Raw genomic sequence first — 27214 nt, 5'->3', positions numbered from 1 at the left:
CCATAGTAAAATAGGTTGACGTAACTGAACAATAGGTATGAAATTCACGTAGCATTGACATTTTTCATTGTTTTATCCACATATCCACATTTGACTATTAGATACTTGAGAAATTGCGATGCTGCCAATATGTACCAACGCGTATCCAGAAAACGATTCGCAGGGCAACGAGAATACCAAACCAAAATCGACTGCTTGGCGTTCCGCTAATCGAATACTTTCGCTTACGGCTTTGAAAGCGTAATGTTTTTATGTCGATGTTCCAGAATTCTGGCCCAGTCTTGCTAAAAAAAGATTGATATTCAATAAAAAAAGAGCTTTCTAGAATTTAATGGAAATGAACTCTCTTTATACCTGGAAATCGCATGACAAAATTGAAGAAAATATCTAAAGTAGTTTCCGAGATATTACAAGCAATTCGTTTTTTTTTTAAATTTTATCTACGTCAGTGAGTTTTCATAATAATATAGTGAGTTTTGATAATACTATTTTGAATTGAAAAGGTATATATTATAAAAATTGAATGTTGACGAATTTCAGAGTAACAGTGAATACTACAATCAAATTGGAACAGTACGCGATACATAATTTCTTTTCTATTAAGCACATATTAACAACAATTAATGATTGCGTTAAAAATTAAAGGAAATATGGAAACCGGAACAATATTGAGCCATCTTAGTCAACTTCCTCAATTGTGGGACCCTCTTGTTCTCCACTTGCACCCCTTCCTCCTCGGTGCAGTTTGGTCATTATAGGACTGCATATATTTTGTAGTTCTTTCAGTCTATATTCGTATTCGTCTTTTTCAGCCATCTGATTACTGTCCAGCCATTTAATACAATTGTCGCATTCCTTCTGAACCCTACGTTTATCGGAATCGTTTATTTTACCTCCGGCATCGTCCACAGCTTGTCTAAGACTGTAAAACAGTAAAAATGTCAATTAGCCGAAGATATAAGTCATTGTTTTAGAAATTAAATAAAATAAACTAGGGAATGTGGTATCTACAAAATTGAGGAGACCACGAAGGGGTTTCAATATAGCTGTGTTTATGTTAACATGTAAATAGGATACACTCGGACATGCAAGCTTTCAGAAAAAATTAAATTTTTTTGATTTCAATAATTTTTAAAATGACTTTCGATTTAAGTATGTATTCCGAAATAAAAAAATCTTAAAGCTTCATTCAGAACCTCGAAATTAGTGGAATAAATTAGTGGTTTCAGTTAGTGTAGAAGTTTCCTTTAATTTCCTTTTTTTGTTCCTTTAATTTCAATGTAATTCAGAACGTCAAAATTAGTGGTAGTAATTTTCAATCAATAGAAAAAGTTAACAAGCTTTTAAAGCTTTATTCAGAACCTCCGCAATTAGTGGAATAAATTAGTGGTTTCAATTAGCGTAGAAGTTGTTCCTTTAATTTCAATGTAAGCATCCAGAACGTCAAAATTAGTAGTAGACATTTTCAATTATTAGAAAAAGTTATCAAACTTTTAACACAACCAAACCAAACCAAATACACCAAAACACTTTTACTTTTAAGTAAAAGTAAAAATAAATGTGTTTTGGTATATTGTGGTGACTTAGTTGTTTTATTTTACCATTCTTAGATAGTTAAACCAATCTTGTCTTTCAACTTTTGCACAAGCGAGCAAAATGCAAGAAAGAATGTGTGCATTACACAGTTCTTTGTAGATAAAACTGTACTATAAAATTGCGCGTGTGCGCGACAGGCTGTAATACAGGTTGAACTGCGCAAATTTGCCTGCACAGTCCATCTACTTTAGGAACGCTCAATAAATGGTTGGTGTTCCAAACGAAATCCGTCAATTCTATCAATACTGTGTTCATAGTCACTACTATCATGATGCATGTGCACGTGTTTCTGACTCTTTAACAATTACTTTAACTGGTTGTCTTTGAAATGTGCCAAAAAGCTCGTTGTGTATGTTGATATTGTGTTTATTTTCGAGAATTTTTAGTTTTGATTGATACATTTGCCGATCGAAGCCCTAAGCTGCCCAATCTCTAATATAATTTTTAGCTTCATTCATTTTGTATCTCTATATAAAATACAGTATTTGTCTGATTCTAATAATAATAATATTAATCTTAATAACTCTGTTCTATAATGTCCCATGTTTGCGTTTGATATCTATTCTCTCTGTTTATTGTGTTTTGTGCATAATACTATGTTGGTTGTATCTTTAAAGATGCTTTCTGCTGCTTCCCAAGTTGTTGGTTTTGTCTCGTCCTGGTTCTATTCTCTTATGCCGGGTCCAGACCAAGCAGACAAAACAACGACAAGACAGAAACATTCATGTTTTACGACAAAATTGCGACAAATCTAATACATTTCTGCGACATTCTAGTCTCATTTTTGTTTCGTTTCAAAATTCGGAGACTTTTCAATGTCCCGTCTTGAGTCGGTAAATATCAAAGTGTCTATGTTTTGTTCGTATATTTTACAAGTTGTTGGCGCAGTGTGGGTGGCGTGTGCTGCCAACAGTAGGTGACCAGTAAAATCACACATGGTTAATAAAACTCATTCGCAACAACTAAACTTTTGGCTTTGTTGTACTTTTCTCCTTGCGGTGTGGACAATCTGTCTCAAATTTGTCTTATCAGAATTCCTCATTTTTTGTCGCAAGTTTGTCTTGTTTTTGGCTCAAAACCGGGTTTACTTTTTGTCGCCTTGGTCTGGACCCGGCATTAGACAGTCTATATTATACTTTTTTCTAGTTGTTATGTTTGGTGGATTAATTTTGGCAAGTTTAATCCTTATTATTCCTACTATTAGGTGATGGTCACCGCCAACGTCTGCGCCCTTATTTATTACATATCATATAGTAAAGACTTTTTCTTTAAAGTAAAGAATCTTTCACTTATTATAATGTGATCTGTCAGTTTTTTTCTGATCTTATCAGGCGATGTCCAGGTTACTTTGTGGACTTGTTTCTGTGGTGAGATGGTTCCTCCTCTGGCCAGTCCATTATCAGCACAGAAATTAGTTAGTAGCGCACCATTTTCATTCTTTGTTCCTATACCATGTTTGCCTTTTACATGCTCCAGATTAGAGTTATTATTACCTACTTTGGCCTTACCCATTGTAACAACAATATCTCCTTTCGGTATTTGGCAGAAAATATGTGTTATTTTATAGTAGAATTGTTGTCTTTCTTCGTCAGATGCAGAATTAGTAAGAGCATAGAACGAATGTCATTTTCCGATATCTAGTGTAAAATATTCATTATTCTATCGGAAATGGGGTTCCAAGAGAGGAGTGAATGTTTAGTAAATGCTTGCTTAGTAACAGTGCGACTCCACTTTCATGTGGTGTATTTGCTGATCTCCACTATAAAGCGAGTTCTCCCGTTGTTGTTTTGTGCTCGCCGTGTTCACTTCATCGGGCTTCGGTTATTCCGAGAATATCCAACTTGTACGTTTGCATCTCTCTAGTGACCTGGTTTAATTTAGTTGTCTCGTATTATTAACATTCCGTTCCAAATCGTAGCCTATGCTTCGTATTTGCCAAGGTCGAAATCCGTTCATCGCTTCCGTTTTTCTCTAAAGTTCAGTAATAAGTTTTATTTAGGGCTCTTAGCCGGTTATTAGCCGACCTAATCCGATCCTGGTAGTGGGGCTGCCACTTTGAGGTTTCCAGGCCGGTTTATTCAGGTGCCTTCCTAAAATATCTTCCTGAAACTATCTTAGCTTCACATCCATTCTAATGAGATTAAGGAAGTATAAATGGTGGAGGAAACATCGTTTAAGAAATTAAGTTCCGATGCCTGAGATGGTTCGGGCATTTCGATAGAATTAGCGATGGTGGTTATATGTGTTAAACTTCTAATGGGAGCAATGATAAAAAATGGTCACTAGGTCGTTCGCTATTAGGATCAAGGCGGATTTTTCGACAACGAAAGTTCTACTGTATCAGATCCTAATAGAGGATCGAAGGACATGGAATCAGCCAAGATCCACCCTGAATTTTTGAGCTACTTGGTGAAGATGATGATGGTGACACTCAGTAACTTGCTGGTTTTGAAATAACACGATTTTTTCATATTATTCATACATGACTTCTTCTTTAGTCTTATTGTTCAATGATTTTAGCGAGGATTTTAGCTATTTTTTAGCTTACCTGAAAACGTAAGATTCCAATTTATTTCTGCTCGAGACTTTGTCTCTTTGCATCTCATCCTCTTCTTTATACTGTTCTGCTTCTGCAAGCATTCTTTCAATTTCCCTTTGAGATAAACGGCCTTTATCATTTTTGATAGTGATATTCTTAGATCGTCCTGTACCAGATTCGACGGCTGTCACATTGAGAATTCCGTTGGCGTCTATATCGAAGGTTACGTCGATCTTGGGCACGCCTCTAGGTGCAGGAGGTATGCCACTTAAGTCAAATGTTCCTGAAATTTAAAAAGTATACAATGTAATAAAGTGGTTTGTTCGAGACGATGGGAAAATGGGAACCACGGTTTGGGGGCCTATACCCCAATCAGTAACGAGAGGGTTGTTTGTTTCCTCATAACGGCAAACAAACATAACGTTTTGTTGTTCCATTTTACGAAACATCAGTTATATGGCAAATCATATTTTACTTAAATATTACATATTGATACTGCAAGAACTCTTCACTTTTTATGATATAGCTAACTATAGATTTATTTCTTTTCAGACATGAATATTTTGAGGGTTGAAATGAAATATTCTAAAAGTAAGATTATGAATATCTGGTTCCCACTGAAAACCCGTTTTCAACGAAGAATTTCAGTGAGGTCTATTCGGCGTAATAAAACATCTTTATTTTAAAACACTAAGTATTACCAAAGTCAGTACTTTGGTATTCCATGATTTCAATACCATTTCCTTACCTAACAAGTTGTTGTCTTTTGTCATTGCTCTTTCGCCTTCAAAAACTTGTACGGTTACTGCTGGTTGATTATCGGAGTAGGTAGTGAAGGTTTGGGTTTGTTTGCATGGAATTCTGGCATTTCTCTCCACTATTTTGGACATCACGCCTCCAGCTGTTTCAATACCCAATGATAAAGGTGTGACATCGACCAGTAGAACGTCCTGAAATCGAAAATTAGTTATGTTATATTTACTTGCGGTCAAAAGAAAAAAATATTTTAGATTTTGAAACTTCTTAAATTAATCACACTAAACTAAAATAGGTAGGTTATTTACTCGATTATTCTGTAAACCAACAAAGTTTTTTGCTTTTTTACATACAAACTTTTTTTTGATTTATGAACTTCTGTTCAAAAGTTCGTCTAAACTCTTCGATCTGTATAAATGTTAAATACTTATCTGCATATAGGCTATACAGGGTGAGTCTTAAATAAGTGCAAGCGTTTTTAGGGGTGGTATATTTCGACCCCACAGTTTTTTTGTGAATTTTTTTTTGAAAATTTGGAATTTTTTAAAAGAAAAATTAGAACTTTTTTTTAGTTTTTCGTTCAAAAACAATTTCTTGATAATATGGAAACATAGGCAGTGGATGAAATTTACTACAAAGGAAACCCACAAAAGATCCAGTGGTTCTCAAAATTTAAACAAAAAATCACTTTTTAATTTTCAAAGTAAAATAACTCGGTTATTTTGGACCCTCGTTTTGGACTAATTTGAAAAACGATAAAAAAAGTGTTATTTTTGTCGAGATCAACCAGCCCTGAAAATATTTGCACTTATTTAAGACTCACCCTGTATAGTTCTTTGTTCGGGCGAAAATGGACGATGTAGAGTGCGTTTAATTCAAAATTCAATAAGGCAAAAGTTTAAGTTAATTATAGAATTCACATCGAAACGCTCCGAAATATGAAAAAAAGGATTTTCTGGGTTACTTTTTATATGCTTTTCATTGAATTGTCAAAACAAATGATTTGTTATCAAATAAAGTACAAATACAAATATTAAATTTGGATTAAAACATTAAAACCTATTTACCGTGATATACCTTTTTATTGTGATATTTAATTGTTTTCTTAATGAGAAATTTCAGTTTTGGCGAACTATAGGTCCTTCTATCAATTTGATCAAAACCAATAAAATGGTTGTTTGTACAACTAAGTAGGTATAGCGTTGCTACCCAGTATAACGTATATCTTGTGTTGACTATTTTGTTAGAGAGCAAAATAAAACACTAATTTACCACAATAGACCAAAACACCTTACTTTTAAACATTGGACTCGCGTTTCGCTAACCATATTAGCATCATTAGCAAATTATCAAAAATCATCAGTTTTTAATTATCTGCTGATGGTGGTTAGCGAAACGCGCGTCTAGTGTTTAAAAGTAAAGTGTTTTGGTGTATTGTGGTGAATTACTTTGCTGTTGTAACACCAAAAGTTGCAACCCCCAACTGTAATATCTACTTGTTAATACAACGGGTAGATTTAAATGGGTATCTATATGTAAATTTTTAAAATACCTGTATTTTAGAACTCTGATCGCCACTCAAAATGGCCGCTTGAACAGCGGCGCCATAAGCAACCGCCTCATCGGGATTAATGCTTAGATTTAAACTCTTCCCTTGAAAATAGTTTTGCAACAGCGATTGTATTTTTGGAATTCTCGTGGACCCACCTTTAAAGATGAGATAATTTTAATTATATTGATTTAGTTCATTTAGGTTTTAGTACTCACCGACCAAAACTACATCGTGAATGCTACTTTTGCCCATATTGGCATCTTTTAGAGCTTTCTCAACTGGTGCCAAAGTACTTTTGAATAAATCCGAATTCAATTCTTCGAAACGAGCTCGCGATATTTTAGTGTAATAATCGATGCCCTCAAATAAGGCATCGATTTCAAGAGTAGCTTCGGTGCTAGAGCTTAAAGTTCTTTTTGACCTGTAAATGATTAAAAGAGGAACTACATTAGTTTAATATAAAACAGTTTTAGCGAATCATTGAAAGTTACACGAATGAATTCCAATGGAGCAAAATATAGCTTTATTAGTCTGGATAAATATGAATGTGTCTTAAGATTAACAAAATTATAACTTTAAGATTCATTAAATAGATATGCCTGAAACTTTATGATACTTATTGAATAAAAAGACTAAAGACTGGATCAAATTAGGGCTTTCATACGTCCGGATTTACACGGACATGTCCGGGTTTTTGAGGTGTCCGGGGTGGCCCGGTTGGAAAGTTTGTCTGATGATCCATGACAGTGACAGCTGTGCTATTTTAATTCACATGTAAATTGTATTTTGTATAGAAATTGTCATCATTCTCATCTATAGAAATCTTCCCTGACACGTTGGACAGACTTCAGCTTATGCTAATTTTATATGCAACGGATAAATTGGTTTGGAAATATCGGTATATAACGTGCAATATTTAATACTCAAAGATTTCACTATGGGTTCAGGGCAAATATATTTAAACTCTGGTTCAGGTGAACATCTCTCGAATGGTTTAAGTCGTATCTGAGCAACAGAAGTCAACTTGTGAGGGTCGATACCACGTTGTCTTCTAGCAAGCCAATAGAATGTGGAGTACCACAAGGCTCAGTACTAGGCCCTATTTTGTTTCTTCTTTTTACTAACGACATTGCTAACATAAACATCAGTGGCAAAATATGTCTTTTTGCGGAATCTTGGTGCGATTCGAACCTCCTGAGTTTCAACATTTCTAAAACTAAAGCTTTGTCGTATAAAAACTCGCTGCAGCCTTTTATACTTAATATCAACACCACCATTGACGTCGTAACATCTGTAAAATTCTTAGGGCTTGTTGTAGACAATTCTCTGAAATGGGACATGCATATCGACAAGATGCTTTGTCGAAAAAAAAAGCTCTGCCTGTTTTGCATTAAGATCTGCTTCTAAGGAGCTTAACTTGTCAGTGGCTAGTTTAAATTAAAATTTATTATGCACTTTTTGAGTCGTACCTCAGATATGCCCTTCCATTCTGGGGTACGTGTTGTGCGACTCAATTTGACCGCATTTTCAAGCTCCAGAAGAGAGCTGTTCGATATTCACTGGGACTAAACAGCAGAACTCATTGCCAGGACTTTAAAAAAAAATAAAATATTAACTCTTCCTTCTTTATTTATATTTGAATCCGTTTGCCTAATACGTAAGCATGTATCAGCTTCTCAAGAAAGGCCATCCCACACTTATCCACTCAGGAACGTGGACCAAGATCTTTATCTACCTACCCCACGGACACTGTCTCCTCAACGAACACCTCAGTAGGCTGAAACTGAGAAATAACGGCGAATGCAGATTTTGTGGGGAAAATGGGGAAACACACCTTATCACTGAGTGCACCGAGACGACGACCATTCGCGCCATGAACCTTGGTACGTCTGATGTCGAGGATGGAGAGCTGGCCTCTGTGGAGCCGTCTCAGATACTGGCTTTTGTTAAAGCCCTGAGACTGTATGATGAGTTATAACTCGTTATAACTCAAGAAAGGGGAACACACAATAGATCTATAAGGTCGCGGTGATTAACTCCCCTCCTAAACATTCTACATTCTACCCCACGGCTCAGAGTTAGTTAAAAGTTCAATTATACGTACATCTTGAAAAAAATGCACAATCACCTGCCATTTGAAATCAAATCCAAATCCATGACATCATTTTCTTCATTTCGCAAAGCATTGAAATCTTATTTACTAGACAAGGCTTTCTACGCCATAAATACTCATATTTTGCGTAAATGACTTTTACTCATATATAATCGAATTTGATCTTGTAAACACTGGGTCTAATGTTTGCTACTACTATATTTACCAATGACAACAAAATAAATTTATTTAGAAGTCATTGATATTTACTATAAACTTACTAAATATTCTTTGACATTGTAAACATTTATAAATGTTTATTTTAAACAATAAGACTGACAATGTAATTTGTATAATATTTTGTATTCTCTTTTGTTTGTTTGTTTACTTTACCTTTGTCTACAAATAGTAAAATTTTTTGACAATAAAGGCATTTTTTTTCTCTTCTATGCAATAGGATAATCCAATTCTGATATTTTTTATAACGTATGATCATCGTGCTAAAGAGAGTGCGGGAAAACGAATCTTAATATTGCTCACAAAGGCAAAAGAGTATACCTATTTAGTGAAATAACCTTGTGTGGATCTTGGTAGTGGATGAACTACTAAACAAATTAACTCTAGCGGGAATACACTAGCAGGAAGTCAAACATCTGGGAATAACCCTAGACAGTAAACTTCTATGGAACAGGCATATTAAGAAATTCATTACCAGCAAAGCCACAAAGGCTTTCATGATATGCAGAAGACTGGCGGGAAATAGATAGTATACCATGATAGTAAGACCCATGATTTCCTATGGAGCAGTTGTTGAAAACTACGTACTGCAACGTACAGCAAGACAAAACCTGTGCAAAATACAGAGACTGGCATGCATCTGCATCACAAATGCCATGAGAACATGCCCAACAGCAGCAATGGAGGTCATTCTGGACCTAACACTGAATTTGTTGAAAATGGAGCTCTCAATGCCCATCGTTATATTGAGGATGTCCTCCAAGAAATTGTCGTTACATTTGCTTCTTTCATTGGAAATGAATGCAGATTCTGAGGGGAAAATGGGGCAAGACCAAAACACCTCATTACTGAGTGCCATAAACTTTGGTACGACTGATACCGGAGATGGAGAACTAGTCTCTTTGTGAAACTGTGTCTCCGATACTGGTTTTTGTCGAAGCCCTGTGACTGTATGATGAGCTATAACTCGTTATAACTAGTGATAAAACGTATAGTTGTTTGGGCGGATACCGAATACCGGATATTCGGTGAGCTGAGAGGCCGGATGGCCGAATATCCGGCAGCCAGATATCCGGCCATCGCGATTTTTTGTGTGAAATTGCTGATGAAAATATTAGACAATGTCGCGATCAAGAGAAAACCCCAATTGCAAGCGTGAACGATTACTACTTGAAAACAGTTGGAATTGATCACAGCCGGGACCCTTAAGCTGGATTTATAAACTCGGGAGTTGAGGTTCAGTTGCCGTTCAAAATGTTCAACGCTATGAAATAAACGCGCGCATTTATAAAGTCAGTTGGTCGAAAAGTTGGCAGTTCGTTTTACGTTCAGCGGAGTTCAAAGATGGTCAATGTTTATGTCGGCAGTTGGGGGCAGTTGGCGACCGCTGGCGACGTTCGGCGACAGCCAATGAATAAGCGCCTGTCGATCACGTGAAGCACAGTACGCCGATGCATTGGAAAATGACCCTTATTGTTGTTTCATTATTTCTGTTAATGTGATGTTTATATTTTGCGTAATCGTGGATTACTGTGTTTGAACTTTGACAAAATACCAGAAGTATTTTTAAATCGAAAGAAAAACGTTCGAAATTTTCACAATTCCAAACCTAACCTACAACCGAAACTGACAGTTTATAAATGCAAAAATATTGAACCTCAACTGCCGCGAACATCCAACTGCAACTGAACCTCAACTGAACGCCAACTTCCGAGTTTATAAATCCAACTTTACAGTTGGTTGTCGAATAACGCAAACCACTAACCCAATTTGATGAAATTTGAGAAAATATACCTAGTGAGAGGTTGTTTTCTGAAGCTGATTTGGTTTAAAACAAGCGAAATCGCCTATTACCGACAAACGCTGAAAATTTAATTTTTATTCGGCATAATTTGCAACTTTTTAATTTTGACTATTAATTTTCTAAAATTCCCATTGATAAAAGAAAAAGAACAAGATTAAAAATCTGTTTTTTTTTCATTTATTATTAGTTTCCTATTTATAAAACGAAGTTTTTATTTTTGTATTTTTCATTAAAGGGAATAATGAATATTTTCGGATTTTTTGAAGTTTTTGTTATTTTCAGCTTAAATAAAAGCAATTTAAACTGTATTTTTTGTTATTTATGTTACTTTTTGAATATCTGGTATCCGGCCGGATAGTGAGTTACTATTCGGTATCCGGCCGGATAATAAATTTAGGCCGGATAGGCCGGATACCTGATAGTTGCCGGATATCCGTTTCATCTCTAGTTATAACTCAAGAAAGGGGGACACACAATAGGGTCTATAAGGTCGCAGTAATTAACCCACCTCCTAGATATTCTACATTTACTCTTTAAGGTAGGCCGCACATCCGAAGAACACGCCACACGTACGCAACCTTTGCGTCGCCACATTTTCTAGCCTACATTTTTGTTGTCGACAAATGTATCATATGTACATCAGAGATATACGTAATTCACATGTGGCTTAGCAACGATATCGGCTTCTTCATCATGTTTTAATGTGGCAATTAATTAGAAGAAAAAGACGTTATTGGGTTCATCCATTTAATCAATATTGCCCAAAGTATGGTAATTGCAGTGTTTCACAACTGTTAAAATCTGACGAAAAAGAGCTCCATTTATATCATCGAATGTCTCCAGATATTTTTTGTTTTACATCTGTTATAATAAATAATAATAAATAACGCTTTATTGTGAAAAAAAACGAAAATAGCATTTACAAAACAAACAAAAGCACAAAAAATATACAAATAATAAAAAATATACAATAGAAATCATACAATTCAAAAAAATTAAGTCATTAAAATTACAAATAGAACATACAATGACATTGCAGAACAGAAAAAAAGGCGTATCAATAAAATTTTACAATAGGAAAATTGTAAATTGATATAATTTTAAGAGTTATAAAATATTAAATACTCGACTTTTGACCAGTGTGTGAGATGATCAAAATTTTAAAATTCAAAATTGTTCATGATTAAACATCAACAAAAAAGTCGTTGACCGCATATAGGGTTCTCTCCAGTAAGTATGATTTCAGAGCTTTGCGAAATGCGGGAAAGAACGAAAGCGACTTGATATTCAAAGGCAGATGATTGTACATTTTTTTGGCATTGTACATTATTGAGCCTTTAATTAGTTCTGAGCTCCTGAGCCTTTAATAAGATCGTGCTCCGCATTCCTACGTGGATAGTTTGTTGTGAGATGGCCTTTCGGGAATAGCAGATATGTGCTTGCGGATTAAGCAAGCGGATTCAAAAATGAATAAAGAAAGAAGAGTCAGTATTTTGAAATTTTTAAAGAAATTCTGGCAGTGAGCTGTACTGTTCAATCCCAATAAATATCAAACTCTTTTGAAGTTTGAAAATACGATCAAATTTTGTTGCGTAGCAAGTACCCCAGAATGGAAAGATGGAAAACGAATGGAAAAACGAAGATGTGATTCAAAAAGGGCATAATAGGCTATTCTAGAAGTTGATAAGTTAAGTTCCTTAGAAACTGATCTTAGCGCTTAGGAACAGGCAGCGCTTAGTTTCTTTGATAAAGGTTCGTTAGTTAAAGCTGTTACTATAATCACTGATTTTATAATTGTATAATTCAGGATTATTTTCAATTTCTGCAATAAACTCAATGTTTTTAATTTTTTTGATACTTATATGTATACTTGTATGTATTCCCGGTGTGCATATCATCAGAATGTGGGAGCGATAATTGTGTCGTGATTCAAATGTGGCGCGATAAATGTAGCGTGACATACGTTCAGCCGCTGTGCAGCCTGACTAACTTTTCAACTGCCTTTAATTTCCCCTTAAAGTAAAGTATGTCATTCTCTCTAATATCTTCAGCCGACATTCCAAGAATGATAGAAATAGTGTATACCTATTAATTAAAACGACAGACAACTGTAAAACGACAAACGATGGACACTGTCACTGTCCATTGTTTCCTTAGCCTTTTTATTCAGTGATGATCGAACTATTGTACTTTTTATTATCAATCGAATATAAATACCTTTCAGCTGCAGTTCTCAATCGCCTCACGGCTCTGGCATTTCCTCGCAAGTCTTTTTTGAATTTTCTCTTGAATTCGTCGGCAAAGTAGTTTACTAATCTATTATCGAAGTCCTCGCCTCCCAAGTGCGTATCTCCAGCCGTGGCCTTTACTTCGAACAATGACCCTAGCGACATTTTGTACGTTATTAGAGTTCATTTTTTTACGGTTTGACATGGTACTGGTACCTTCATCGATCGTAAGAATGGATACGTCAAACGTACCCCCTCCCAGGTCGAAAATCAGGACGTTTTTTTCTCCTCTCAAATTTTTATCCAGGCCGTATGCCAAAGCGGCGGCTGTCGGTTCGTTTATAATTCGCAACACGTTGATACCTGGAAAAATGGCAAATTTAGATTTTGACCCAGTTTAGCATTGATTCGTAAGTTTAGAATACATTAATGTCTGCTAAAATATATTGTGGTGGCAAATAAAAATAATACTATATTTTTAAAACATCTCTATTTTTATACAGGGTGAGTTTTAAATAAGTGCAAATATACACTCAGACGCAAAAAAAAACGCAACGGAGAAATTTTTGGTCAAATTTAAAGTGTTATATTTTTGTTATTTTTAGCCCTATTTTCATGTATCGTTTAGCAAGTTGTATATAATTATATCAACTTTAATTTTGTAAACTCAGTTTTTTATGAACTTTTGTATTTGGCATATTATACAGGGATAAACGAGGGGTTGTTTTTTTCGCAACCTGTGCAATAATTTTGTGTGTAAATTTTCCTAAAATTTAATTTTACGGTCAGAACTCAGAACCATATCTGAGCATTTCGTTTTTTGGATCATGTCAATAGAGGCCTTGGTTAATTTTTAAGAGCGAAATGAACTTACCACCAACAATTTGCAATTTTTTCAATTACCATTTCTTTTTGAAGCTATTTTTCATGAATGAATATGTTTTCTTTAATATCGTTAGTTCTGTTATCGTTATGAATGTTCATTAAAACCAGAACTGTATCGTTACAATGGTCACCAAAACCATCTCGTCATATTAAAAAAATATATCAAAAAGTAATGATAATTGAAAAAATTAAAAATTGATCGTGATCAGTTCATTTCGTTCTTAAAAATTAACCTAAGCATGTATTGACATGAATCAAAAAACAAAATGCTCAGGAATCATGGTTCTGACCGTAAAATTATATTTTACGAAAATTTACATACGAAATTATTGCACAAGGTGTTTTCAAGTTAGGATAAAAAAAACAACCCCTCGATTAACCCTGTATAATATGCCAAAATACTAAATAGTGTGCTAAAAAATTCACGAAAATGGGGCTAAAAATAACAAAAATATAACACTTTAAATTTAACCAAAATTTTGTCCCTTGTTTTTTTTTTGCATCTGAGTGTATTTAGGGGTATTATATTTCAAACCCAGAAACCCCAGAAGAAAAAAAAATGTTTAATTAAAAAACATAATTTCTTCATAATATGGCAACATAGGTAGTAGATTAAATTTACAAGAAAGAAATTCCAGAAAAGATCCAGCGGTTCTCAAAATGTAAGCGAAAAATCATTTTTTTTAATTTTCAAAGTAAAATATCTCGGTTATTTTGGACTTATTTGAAAAACGATAAAGAGAAAATATGTTTCTTTTATCGAGATCTACCAGCCCTGAAAATATATGCACTTATTTAAGACTCACCCTGTATAATTTCAGGAAATGTTTCTGTTATATTAAATTTAGTTACAAAAATACTTAATGATAATATGGGATATATACTTAGGTTGAGTATGCTAATTATTTTATGTTATATCGGATGAGAATGAAATCCTTGAACAGAATTGCATTACTGAAGATAAATGATTGAGGTTTTCGTAAACCTCGCCTACTCATAATTTTTTGCGACACTGTATAAGTAAACATATTTTCTTAAAATTGTCCTAGTCCCCAGTTTAAATCTGTATTTAAACGAAAAACCTAAATTCTTTATTATAGAAGTAGGGGCCGTATAGATGTCCTATTGCAAAACTCTGTATACCATCTATGGCATAAAATATTCTATAAATTTATTCTTACCATATAGAATACTAAAAAAAGCACTGCAGGAACATGCAAAGGAAAATAACCATACAAATCGATAGTAGGTAACATTTCAAAAGGTCTTGCGTGACTACTACAAGTAAAAGAAAATTATTCTTCGAGAAATTTAAATTCTATTAATAACAACTATTCATCGTCAAAAAAATTGTTTAATTATAGCAATTTTTTCAGTCCACTATTAACATTTCGCACTTGAAAGAAAATTATATTATAATAAATAGAAAAACAATTAGAAATTTAACACCCTGTAGCTGCGTAACATAGTAGAATTGGACCTATAATGATATAAAAATAAATATTATTTTTACGTGAGGAATATCCTCGGGAATACCCTTGGAATACCCCATGAGTTAAAAAAGACCCCAAATTTGTTAATAATATTTAAGGTAATTTTCCTTGTTTTTTTTTTAAATGAACGCCCTGTATAAGATTTTTCTTTAGATACAGAATTAAAAAATTACTTTTTTAAGTGTTTCGAAGTTTTTAATGGTTTTGTTGATATTTGAGGTAATACATGTAATACTCACACGAGGAACATATTATGTCTGTTTTTTAACAGTATTTATTTATACAGGGTATTTATTTATACAGTATTTTTTTCTGTATTTGCATCCCTTTTATTGCGGTAACCATAGAGTAAAGCCGTAACTATGGTAATATCTGAGATTAAGGAATTATACCGTGGGAAAATTTGCGATGAGCAGCCAGTTCTAAAAAGTTTTCGAAAAATATACAGGGAAATTTAAAAGAAAATGCACGATTTTTAACATCTTTTTTTAGCGAAAAAAAAAACTCATAGACGTGTTTCTGGGGTCGAAATATACCACCCCTGAAAGTATTTGCACCCTTATTTAAGACTCACCCTGTACAGGGTTGTTCACCACATACGACACGGAGTATTGTAGCTAAACGATGAGATTTTTAAGGACTATTGTGAAGGACAATTAGAGCTACAATTTAAAAATATTTTTACAAGATACAGAGTGTCCCAAATAAATAAAAAATATCAAAGTTGTATTTTTTTAAATGGAACACCCTGTATATTATTACATTTTTAGTTTCTACGATTAAAATAAAGGTAAATTTGATTAAGGTTTATTATACTTAAACCTTACCGTTTTTGAAATATTTTCAATTTTGTGAAATTGCAGTAAAATTTTAAAGCTTCATTTCTCCAAGGTGTCAATGTTTTTTAATACTAAATATTTAATGAAGTTTATTTATTGATCAGTTATTGTGTTGCAACAATAAAAATAATACTACCTTATACAGAGTGTCTAAAAATTTATTTTAAATAATTATTAACTTAAACGGCAATAACTTCTTTAATTTAAATGGAATGCCCTGTATATTTTAGGAGAATCAGATGCACAATTAAATTGTCTATCAAATTGTATTATACCATTTTTTACCTATCCCTTCAAGTTTTCGTATAAAATGCATTTTCTTATAATTTAGACCTCATTTATCAATATATCAATGGAATATTGACATTTTAGATTGTTTTTAAAGCAACAAATGTACAAAATGTACAGACTAGTAATATTATCGTTTTTAGCAAAACGATAATATTACTAGCCCATTTGTATGCAAAAAGAAAACTATTTAAATCTTTATAAAAGAGTATACCATTAATTAAATATAACACCATTATTTCCGCCCATATACTAATTAATTACATACTTAATTGTGTTCGTTAATAAATTATTATAAATAAATGTGGATTTGAGTCAGAAATCAATCAATATAATAATAAGTTATCAAATTAAAGTCTCTGTTGTTATAAATAAGCATTTATTCAAAAATGAAATATCATTTTTAAGGTGTTACTTTTTATCACACTGTCTAATGCCCATACAAAATTCAGTTTTTTAGTATTTGGAGCAATTATTATTAATCAACGCAAACAGTCAGTTAATGTTGTTTGAATACTGGAATCATATTAATTGGTCCTCTTTAACAAATATTTAAACAGTTTTTTTATTTTTAATGAAATAAACGAATTATATCGACAATATTAGTATCTGTACTCTTTAAAAATTTGGTACATCTTTAAAAATAGTCTAAAATGTCAATAGTCCATGGGTATATTGATAAATAAGTGCTAAATTACAAGAAAATGCATTTTCTACGGAAACTTAAAGAGATAGGTAAAAAATGGTATAATATAATTTGATAGACAATTAAATTGTGCATCTGATTCTCGTAAAATATACAGGGTTATCCATTTAAATTAAACAAGTTATTGCCGTTTGAAGCTAATAATTATTTAAAATAAATTTTTAGACACTCTGTATAAGGTAGTATTATTTTTATTATTGCAACACAATAACTGATCAGTAAATAAACTTCAGTAAATATTTAGTATTAAAAACTTTGATAACCTTGGAGAAATGAAGCCTTAAAATTTTTACTGCAATTTCACAAAATTGAAAATATTTCAAAAACGGAAAGGTTTAAGTATAATAAACTTTAATCAAATTTACCTTTATTTTAATCGTAGAAACTAAAAATGTAATAATATACAGGGTGTTCCATTTAAAAAAATACAACTTTGATATTTTTTACTTATTTGGGACACTCTGTATCTTGTAAAATTATTTTTAAATTGTACCTCTAATAGTCCTTCATCGAACCCAAAACTTACAATTTGTAAAAATCTCATCGTTTAGCTACAATACTCCGTGTCGTATGTGGTGAACAACCCTGTATATCATAATGTATCATTGCCACATAGCCACAACACAATTTTTTGTCTTGCATTTTAAGCCAAATAATGAGCGATTCAGTGCACAATTCGATTAACTCTTTTGAAAAATCTTAAATTTAAGTGTAAAACCACTGGTATATTGTAATATTGTTGAGGGTTGGAATTGGAACCTTTGGTGTTACATCAGCAAAAGAAGAGATCTGATCTTACACTGACGGCTGGTTGTTATCAGGTTATTTCCGTATATTCTATATTTTTACTAAGCATATATCATAGGATTTAACGACTTATTGCCCTACAGAGTTTATACATTTTATAGAGACCTACAGTAGGTCTAACTGGTTTATGAAATTAAATTATGACCCTTTACATGGTAATTTTGGTATATTCATTTATTACACATTCAACTTATTATATTTATAATATTTTTCCAAACATTTCTCTGATGTTTGAAAAATTGTATAAATATTAAAAATGATGAATATTACATTATATTACAAGTGGTTTTACACTTAAATTTAAGATTTTTCTATAGGAGCTGTATGTATGACCGACTCACTGTCGCAGGAGTCTGTATGACAATCAAACTTATTAATAAATAATTTTCCGTCAGTGGCGGATACAGAGGGGGCCCATGGGACCTGGGTCCTCACCTAACACACATAAATTGGGTTAAATATTAGCCTTTTGGATTAAAAATGGCGCCATAAAAAGCATATTCTACATTAATTTTTAGTTGGGCCCCCCTAAAATAAATTCCTGTATCCGCCTCTGTCTACCGTTGTCCAAATACGGTTAAATACATACATACATACATACAACTAGTTTGTTTAAGGTGGGCGTGATGAAATGTCACTCGTTACTAATTCAAACATATTATTGGAATAGTATTTTTAAACATACCAGCAATAGTGCCGGCATCTTTGGTAGCTTGACGCTGACTGTCATTGAAATAAGCAGGTACGGTGATAACAGCATCATTGACAGTTTTTCCCAAGTATGCCTCCGCAGTTTCTTTCATCTTAGTCAAAACCATCGAACTAATTTCTTCTGGCGCAAATCTTTTTATTTCACCTAAATGAACAACAAACTGTTATTATAAACCTAGGCAGACAAAATTGTCTCAGAATTTGGTTATACGTCTGCTGATTATCAAAAAAATGCATGTTTTTATTAATTTTTTAAAATACCGGGTGCGTCTCAAAAGTGTCTTTTCAGATAAAAAAACGAGATTTGGTATGTTGGTATATGACATAAATTAGGAATGATTGACGTATTCAATTGTTTTTGGTCACTTCCTGTTTCACCGGAAATGAATACAACTTTTGATTTTTAAATGGTAATAGTTTATTCGATAGAAAATGACAATCTGCATAGAATGACATATCATATGTCAACTTTTGACATTTTGGCATATGGTTAATTTGAAATTATAACTGGCGGTTTGTAACGATAATTTGACTCGAAATACCAAGTGTGTGGTATCAAATTATTCGTAAAAAATGCTTTTACCAAAATAAATATGCTAACGAGCCACCCTTGTTCCATTTGAAAAAATTGAGATATGATTAAAAATACGATTGGGCATCTTTTAACCGGCCAGGACAAGACACTAAAAACATTAGACCATCAAATCTATTTTTCCAAGGCTCCTTGATTAAGAATTAGTGTTTTTAACACTGCCATGGCACTCTAGATTGAAATTTAAAATACAATTTGTTTTTAAGCGAAAATGTCAAAAGTTGACATATGATATGTCATTCTATTAAGAGTGTTGTCAGTTTCTATCGAATAAAGCAAAAAAATACCGAGGGTGCCATTTAAAAATCAAAAGTTGTACTTATTTCCGGTGAAACAGGAAGTTACCAAAAACAATTGAATACCGTCAATGAATCCTAATTTATGTCATATACTAACATATGAAATTTCGTTTTCTTATCTAAAAAAAATAAAAAAGTTATAAGGGTGTGCCACTTTCGAGACGCATACGGTATGCTTTTACTTATTTAAAAAAAACCATTTAAATAAAATCCAACAAAAATCTTCTTCAAAAACTTCTTATACAGGGTAAAAAAAGTGAACACAAAAATTAAGCCGGGCGTTAAGCGGGGGACAATATAAAAAACATCGTGTTTATTACCTTTGAAATCAACTTGAATCTTGGGCTTTCCTCCATCATTAATCACCTTGAAAGGCCATAATTTCATATCTTGTTGGATTTTCTGATCATCATATTTGCGCCCGATTAGCCTTTTTGCATCGAAGACTGTGTTGTTTGGGTTCATAGCTACTTGATTCTTAGCTGCGTCCCCTATGAGTCTTTCAGTGTCGGTAAAGGCCACATAACTGGGAGTTGTCCTGTTTCCTAACAAATTATTTTTTTAATTAGCACAACTTTTATTATTAAAATAAATCGTAATGGGTTTGAATCGTCGACCTGAGCATTGAATATCCCACGTAAAATTTTAAATATGATGAATATAACAAATGTGGTAGATAATGATTCAGTATTTAGACTAAAAGAATTTTGGAACCGGTCTTAGGCTAATAGTTCAGTCAAAAACGTTGTGTAAGTTGTAGAAAAAGGCACCGGGATAACTGATAATTTCTGTGTGAGGGGGGAGTTTCCTTGAGTTATAACTCACCAAACAGTCTATAAGTGTCTATAATTCATCATGCATAAGGATTTTCCTGTTGTAGGGGGACAAGTTGAGGTTCACAGTCGAGGAGCTCGGCTGAGGTACCCGTGAAGTGGAGGCTTGAGGATCTGTCTCCATTTTAACTTGCTCTTTTTAACTTGGTCTCTTTTTAGATCTGATACCAGTCGTGTTGTCCCAAATCTATAATAGAAGATTTAGCCCTTTGTCTCTATTGCCTCCTTGGATTTGAGGTTAATGGGGCTCCCGATCCTTACTAGAGGAGATGATAGCTTGTGTCCCACTTGTGGAGGCTGGTCTCACGCAAGTGTCAACCGCCTCTCCTGTAGTTCCCTTTCAGTGTTGCTAGGGGGTTTTCGCACAGCTTCACAAAGACAATGAAGGAGCAAAATAAAACACTAATTCACCACAACACACCAAAACACTTTTAAACATTGAATGCGCGTTTCGCTAACCGTGTTAGCATCATCAGTAGGATTAAAACTAAATCCGTTCTAATTGTGACGAATTAATGTTTTATTTTGCTCTTGTAATACTCGAGGTTCCAATCCTAATTGTAATTAAAGACAATGGAAGTTCAAAATTCTTTTAGTATTGTAGTCTCGATTGTATTGTCTCGATATGTATAGTCTCGATATATATAGTTAACATAAATTTAGACAAAAAAAAAATATTTTAAATTAGTAATTTAGATGCAAGTTAGATGTGTATCATATACAGGGTGGTACGAATTGTATTCAGGAAACTTCCGCAGCATATTCTGCAGATAAAAATAAGTAAAAAGGTTCATATAAATTTATATCCTAAAATGTTTCGTTTTAGAGATACAGGGTGTAGAAGTTTCATTTTTATTTCGATTTTTTCCAAATAATTTCTGAACTGTCGATAGTTGGTTAAAAATTGGTGTCTGCGTGTTTTTTGGTATGAGCAATTTGATTTCGATATCAATATGACTGCTACTTGTAGGGGGCACCACCTACAAAAAAATATACATTTCCGTCATTTTTTACGTAAAAAACTTTTCCCTTTGTAAATATCGCTACGAGCAACCGCTCTCAAGATATTTCGAATGGAAATAGTCAATACATGTCGTTATTGACATAAAATAAACGTTCAGTAGACATTTATTTGACTGAAATTATAAATTTGGCAACATTTTTTTTTTAAATTAATGTTTATCATAATTTTTCTTCAAAATTTTTCGAAAAAATTATGATAAACGAGTTTCTGTTGAACTTTTGACACACAAACATTTCAGATTTCACTCTTCAAACCAGTTAAAAAATATGTAGGTGGTAGGTACCCTCTACAAGTCGGAATCATATTGACCTGAAAGTCAAATTTATCATGTCAAAAAACTCCCAAACACCAATTTTCATCCAAATATCGACGTTAGTTCAGAAATTATTTGGAGAAAAAATAATAATAAAAAATCGAAATAAAAATAAAACTTCTACACCCTGTATTTCCAAAATTAATCATTTTAGGTCATACATTTATACGAACTTTTTTTCTTTTTTTTATCTGCAGAATACGCTGGCTACCCGGTAGCTAACATATACCGGGTGGTTCATCGTTGTTGGAAACAGGAAATTCCATGCAAATTTTGAACTGTTCAAATATTGGCTCCCATATTGATTTTACAGCGAAGTCGTAAATAGATTTTTTAAAGGTTTATGTATGGTAAATACATATGCCAAATTTGAACAATTTTGGACTAGACGATTTTAAGTAATTTTAGAAAAACTGAATCGATTTTTAAATTAAAACTCAATAGGTAACATATAGGTAACAATCAAATACCAGTCAAAAACCGACGTAAGCGTCATTTTCGAACGTAACATAATTTTGATAAAATTTTAATATTCAGTACTAGTAATAATAATAATTATTTATTGTTATACACATAAAGAAAAAGTGAGCATGATAAAATGGTGATACGCGGGAAATAGCTTAGACAGTGTATCTGACATGTTTCGGTTAATTTCACCCATAGAAAAACAAATAAAAAGAGACTGGCAAATTAAATGGCAAAGAGAGGGACGACGTTCCCGTAGCGCAACTCAGAACGCAAAATTTCGTTCTATTTATGTTGATCTGCGCATTGCGTTTATTGGGTCCACTATCTCATTCTAATATAACAAGAGAGAAAGAAGCAACCATATAAAACGTAATTTCTAAATATAAATTAGAACAATCGCCTTTCGTTTTCGTCATCATGACAACCAAGATGACAACATTATGACAATTCGTCATGTTTGTTAATTTTTCTTTTGGTGATTTACCTTTTTTTCTAAACTATCCATTTTATTGACTTATGAACATGGTATAAAGAAAACAAGGTATGATCGATAGCGGTTCCAATCTCGTTAAGTTTGCGCATACCACCTGTGACGTCATACGCCATCCACAAAAATATCCATATTGTGCAATTGCCACTAATTAAAAAAGACATAAAATAGGGAAGAATTAGGACATAACCCCAAAAGTTATGTCAAACATAGTCAAATCATCGAGCTTGACATTTGAAAAATTATTTTCACATTTATTGTGTCATCTGTTTGACAATTTAAAATTGGCGCGCGGAACTTGCCGACCAATGGTGCCGTTTATCACCTGTGACGTAGTGACCAACCTGCGCAATATCATACCTTGTATTCTTTGTATCATGACTTGGATAGGATAGGATAGGGATGAATATGGATAGGGAACAAATTCCTTTGTTCCATATAGGTATTTATATTTTGTTACTTATAATTTTAGGTTATACTATTTGTTATTTTATTTGCTGCAGGAGCCAGTATCATCTATTTTCTATATGTATTGGTGCCCCCTTTCTCTGAGAGATATGTTAAAGACACCCAGCAAAATAAACGTAAGTAGTTATATTTATCATCTTATTAAGAAAAAAGTATAAGTAGTAATGTCAAAAATATTTCGAACCTCTCTAAACATAACAAATTATTACAATTAATTTTTTTCATTTTTTGAGTAGGTAGTTTAAGCTGGTTTATAGTAACCAGAAACTTTATTAATATACCTATTTTACTTTTGTTTTAGGATTAAAACTGGACTTGAAAATGGTTCAGGATCATGATTCTCGTAAAGTCTTCTTTGCTTGGATATTCACTTTGTTATTGCAATTAGGCGGTTTTTTCGAAAATGAGATTTTTAATGCCCTTTAAAAAAATTGGCCGATCGTTTCCTGCAACAGTCAGTTTTTCTGCATTTAAAATTGGTAGGTGGGTGGAATAAACACTGTTATTTTTTGTTATTCTATTATAAAAAGTTTATTTATTTTTATGTATAAATAAATATGTTTACAAAACAGTACAATTTTTGCTTTTTTTATAATTTCCCTTATAATAGTAGTATTCTTTCGTTCTGAAAGAAACTGCAAATATTCACTTAAACTGATTTATTCCCTACACCACGTTTTAGTGAAAATTTTCAGTTTCAGAATGAAAGAATACTACTAATAATGGCTAATTTAAATTTTCCGCCAGCCAGAATGTGCGATAATGTCTTACGATACGTTTTATACCTATCTCTTTCTTTTTCATATAAAGCACACATAATAAAGAAAGATAGCAATAAAGACGTACGTCCTGCCATGGTCCTGCTAATTGGTTTCAAAATTGTTATTCTGAGTTGCGCTACTTGAGCGCGGTCCCACTCTTTACCATGGGATTTGTCAGTCTCTTTTTATTTGTTTGTCTATGATTTCACCCGAATATTGAAATTTAATTACTTTTGACAATGACAAAATTATAGCTTGTAAACCTAAGATATGTCAGTTTTTGCTGATGTTTGATTGTTACCTGTTCGGTTTAATTTAAAAATAAATGCAATCTTTCTCAAATTACTCAAAATTGGTCCAAAATTGTTCAAATTTGGTATGTGTATTTACCATACATAAACCTTTAAAAAATCTATTTACGACTTCGCTGTAAAATCAATAGGAGAGCCAATATTTGAACAGTTAAAAATTTGCATGGGATTTCCTATGTTTCCTACGACGCACTATGGTATGAATGATCACATTTGACGCCAAAAGTATGCATATACTATCTATCCACAGAAAAGGTGTTGAATAGGAAAAACTTTTTTATTTTTCATTTTATCAATAAAGTTACTGCTGATAAAAAAAAATTGTAGTCATGTAGCCTTTAAAACATCAAGAATATTTTTTATATCTAAGTAATTTTTTGTGTTAAATTGTCATTTGTTAAAATTGATCAGGAAATATTAAAGAATATGATTTTTTAACTTGCCAGAGATTTTATTTATTTTTTAAAAGCAACAAATTCTTTAAATTATTGAAGCAAATATCGGTTTTAACAATAATTGAGATTTTAACGAAGCTTCAATATAACAATAAATTTATAGAAACTTAAGAATTCTCAATAAGTTGCGTTGTGCCATTTTAACAAGATCTCTACATCTAATAATAATTTCAACTTCTAACGAATTTTTCCTGGACAAGGTAGCGAAATACCTTTTTACAGAGAAAGTAATAGATTTTTTTAAATAATCCTCATAATATGGAATAAGTATGAATTTAGAGCAGAAAAGTCCTAAGTTTCCACAAAGTCAATAGTACCTAATAAAATTTAAAAAAACTTTAAAAATTGTAAGGCTGCGCTGTTAAAATGTTTTGGTAATGTTAATGTAGCAGAAAAAAATATAGTATTTCTTGTGTAGTGTTAACAAGTGACATATTTCTATATAATATAATGCCTTTTCACTACTACATAAGTGCAAATAAGTTATTTTTATTGAGAAGTAAAAAAATAGCTACTTTTAAATGTATCCGCCATCTTGGATTTTAAAAAATATCAACTTTGCCCTCTGAGATATGTAACTTAAGCCCTTAGACTACCTTCACAATATTTTTTTGGAATATGGAATAAATATTAATCAATTTACAACAAAACTCAGGTGCGGTTCCTGAGTTACGTGTCTGGTTACGTGGAACGCAAGCAAAATCATTGCACAATAAATGTCATTAAATCTATCAAACCTGAAGTTTTCTGCAAAAAAACTTTATTTCCCACTAAAGTAGGTACGGCAAGGAAAACGACCCTGTAAAAAGTTTCGCTATAGTTGCTAATATATTTTTTTGTAGTCCAATACAAATTTTTAAAAACTGAAAAAAAGTGAAAAGTTTGCATCATTTTCCTATTTGTTTTATTACTGAAAAAGTCTAAACCTAAAATGACGTACTTATTTAAAAATTTATTTTACTTACCTTCCTCTAAAACATCCATATTAAGGATATTTTAATTTTAAGATATGTAACTGTTAAAACACGTCCCGAATATAGAAAAAACCGATGACTAAAGAATATAAGGACATGTAACGCCCCTAACGGGCTGCAGCAGAATTTGTGACTTTTTTTTTGTTTTGGTGGCAAACAATGAGTCATCATTTGGTCACCAGCGACAATTTTAGCGATTTTTAATAGTTTGTGTGTAGTAAACTTTGTATAAACTTTATTACAATGGTGATTAGTTGTTCAGCTTTCAAGTGTAAAAGCAGCAGCGATAAGAAAGAGCCAGGAGTTACGTTTCATAGGTAAATAAACAGTCCACTCCAACTTTTTAGCGTTTTCTTATTGAATTCGATAATTATTCTTCAATTTCAATTAACATTTATATGTACTTGATATGTGCTATACGTCGATACTAGTTTTGTATCTTTTGTTAACATTTTAGTACGTTTTTTCGTAATTAGTTAGGATGATACACCATAGGCGTAGTCAAAACAATTATCAAAAAATATAAATATTGCTTCAAACAGCTAGGTTAAGAAAAATATGTGCCACGGCACTGTTTGGTGACAGCGTCACAATTTGCTCTCGGGTGTTATTTGTCCTTGGATTCTTTAGTCATTGGAAAAAACCTACTACTTATGAGACATTTAGCCGGTGGAAAATCAAACGTCAAGTTGACAGTAAAATGTATCAAAGCCTACTTGATTATTCGTAAAATAAATATGTGTGTACAATAAAGGGCACATTTAGCAATTCATAAGATGCATATTTTTGTTCTTGAAAGAATGTTAAAAATTGGACTATTGGCGCAAAATTCAAGTATTCAGACCATAGTTCGACGCGACGATGCACCACACGTAGAACTCATTAAAATAAACCAAACTCCCCGTTTTGATTAGTTTCTACAAATATTTTTTTTAGTTAGCACAAATGATATTAATTAACTAATTAGTCTACAAAATTAACGTTACATTGTAACAAATACCATGCTATAATATGTATTATGTATCAAAAGTTACAAAAAGCTCAGAGTAAACAAAGATATCAACATTAAAAGGATCAACATTTAATGAAAAACCGTAAATTTTTATTTTTGATATCTTCTAAAAAATCAGTTCGTAAAACTATTGAAAGTAATAATAATACTTTATTCAAATTCAAGATGTATTCTCCCACTGCATGTATTATAATGAACTATTTACTCCATTTTAACGAGTTTTTTAAAACGTATTTTCTTCCAAAGTAAACTGGCAAACTTTTATTGATCAGTTTTAAAATTTATACGGAATTTTCTATCTTCAGGTCGCCGATGCAACACACGGTATAATGTTTATATTTCATGATTTACCTTGATCATTGGCTATTATTTCAACTTTTCCTTGTTGCCAAACTCCAACGCACGAATATGTGGTACCCAAATCAATACCGATAGCTGGTGTCTTTACCATTTTGATCTAATATTTTTTTATAAACCTTTCAATTTCAATCGGAATATATTTTAAAAACAATATGTCTCGTATAAGTAAAGTTTTTTACTTACCTTGAATATTAAAGTAATATGTAGGAGTTTCTCCGAAGCATAAACTAGAACACTGTAAATTTGAATTTGACTTTGATTTTGACGCGGAAAATCAAGAAAATCCTGTTGGCCGTTGGTTTGAAAATGACTGGTGTTCGA

At 32.5% G+C, this 27214-nt stretch overlaps 1 protein-coding gene across 2 annotated transcripts; it reads right to left on the bottom strand.

Annotated features, from left to right (window-relative positions):
* Positions 1-450: 450 nt before the first annotated feature.
* On the bottom strand, positions 451-27214 carry LOC115874365 (heat shock protein 68-like). Of its 2 annotated transcripts, none has more exons than XM_030889505.1 (11): positions 27077-27214; positions 26885-27009; positions 19745-19969; positions 18508-18678; positions 13021-13167; positions 12794-12959; positions 6659-6864; positions 6444-6598; positions 4884-5085; positions 4145-4418; positions 451-922 (listed from the first exon to the last, which is right to left on the bottom strand). In XM_030889505.1, exons 2-11 carry the CDS (start codon positions 26982-26984, stop codon positions 679-681), a joined length of 1890 nt encoding a protein of 629 aa, XP_030745365.1. In that variant the 5' UTR covers positions 26985-27009; positions 27077-27214; the 3' UTR covers positions 451-678. The 2 variants fall into 2 exon arrangements, with proteins under 2 accessions (XP_030745365.1, XP_030745366.1); XM_030889506.1 differs by having other exon boundaries at positions 26885-26990.

The sequence above is a fragment of the Sitophilus oryzae genome, unplaced genomic scaffold (genome assembly GCF_002938485.1).
Source record: "Sitophilus oryzae breed Bouriz unplaced genomic scaffold, Soryzae_2.0 scaffold_1274_pilon_pilon, whole genome shotgun sequence".
NCBI lineage: Eukaryota > Metazoa > Arthropoda > Insecta > Coleoptera > Curculionidae > Sitophilus > Sitophilus oryzae.
This window is presented reverse-complemented; position numbering and strand designations above follow the sequence as displayed.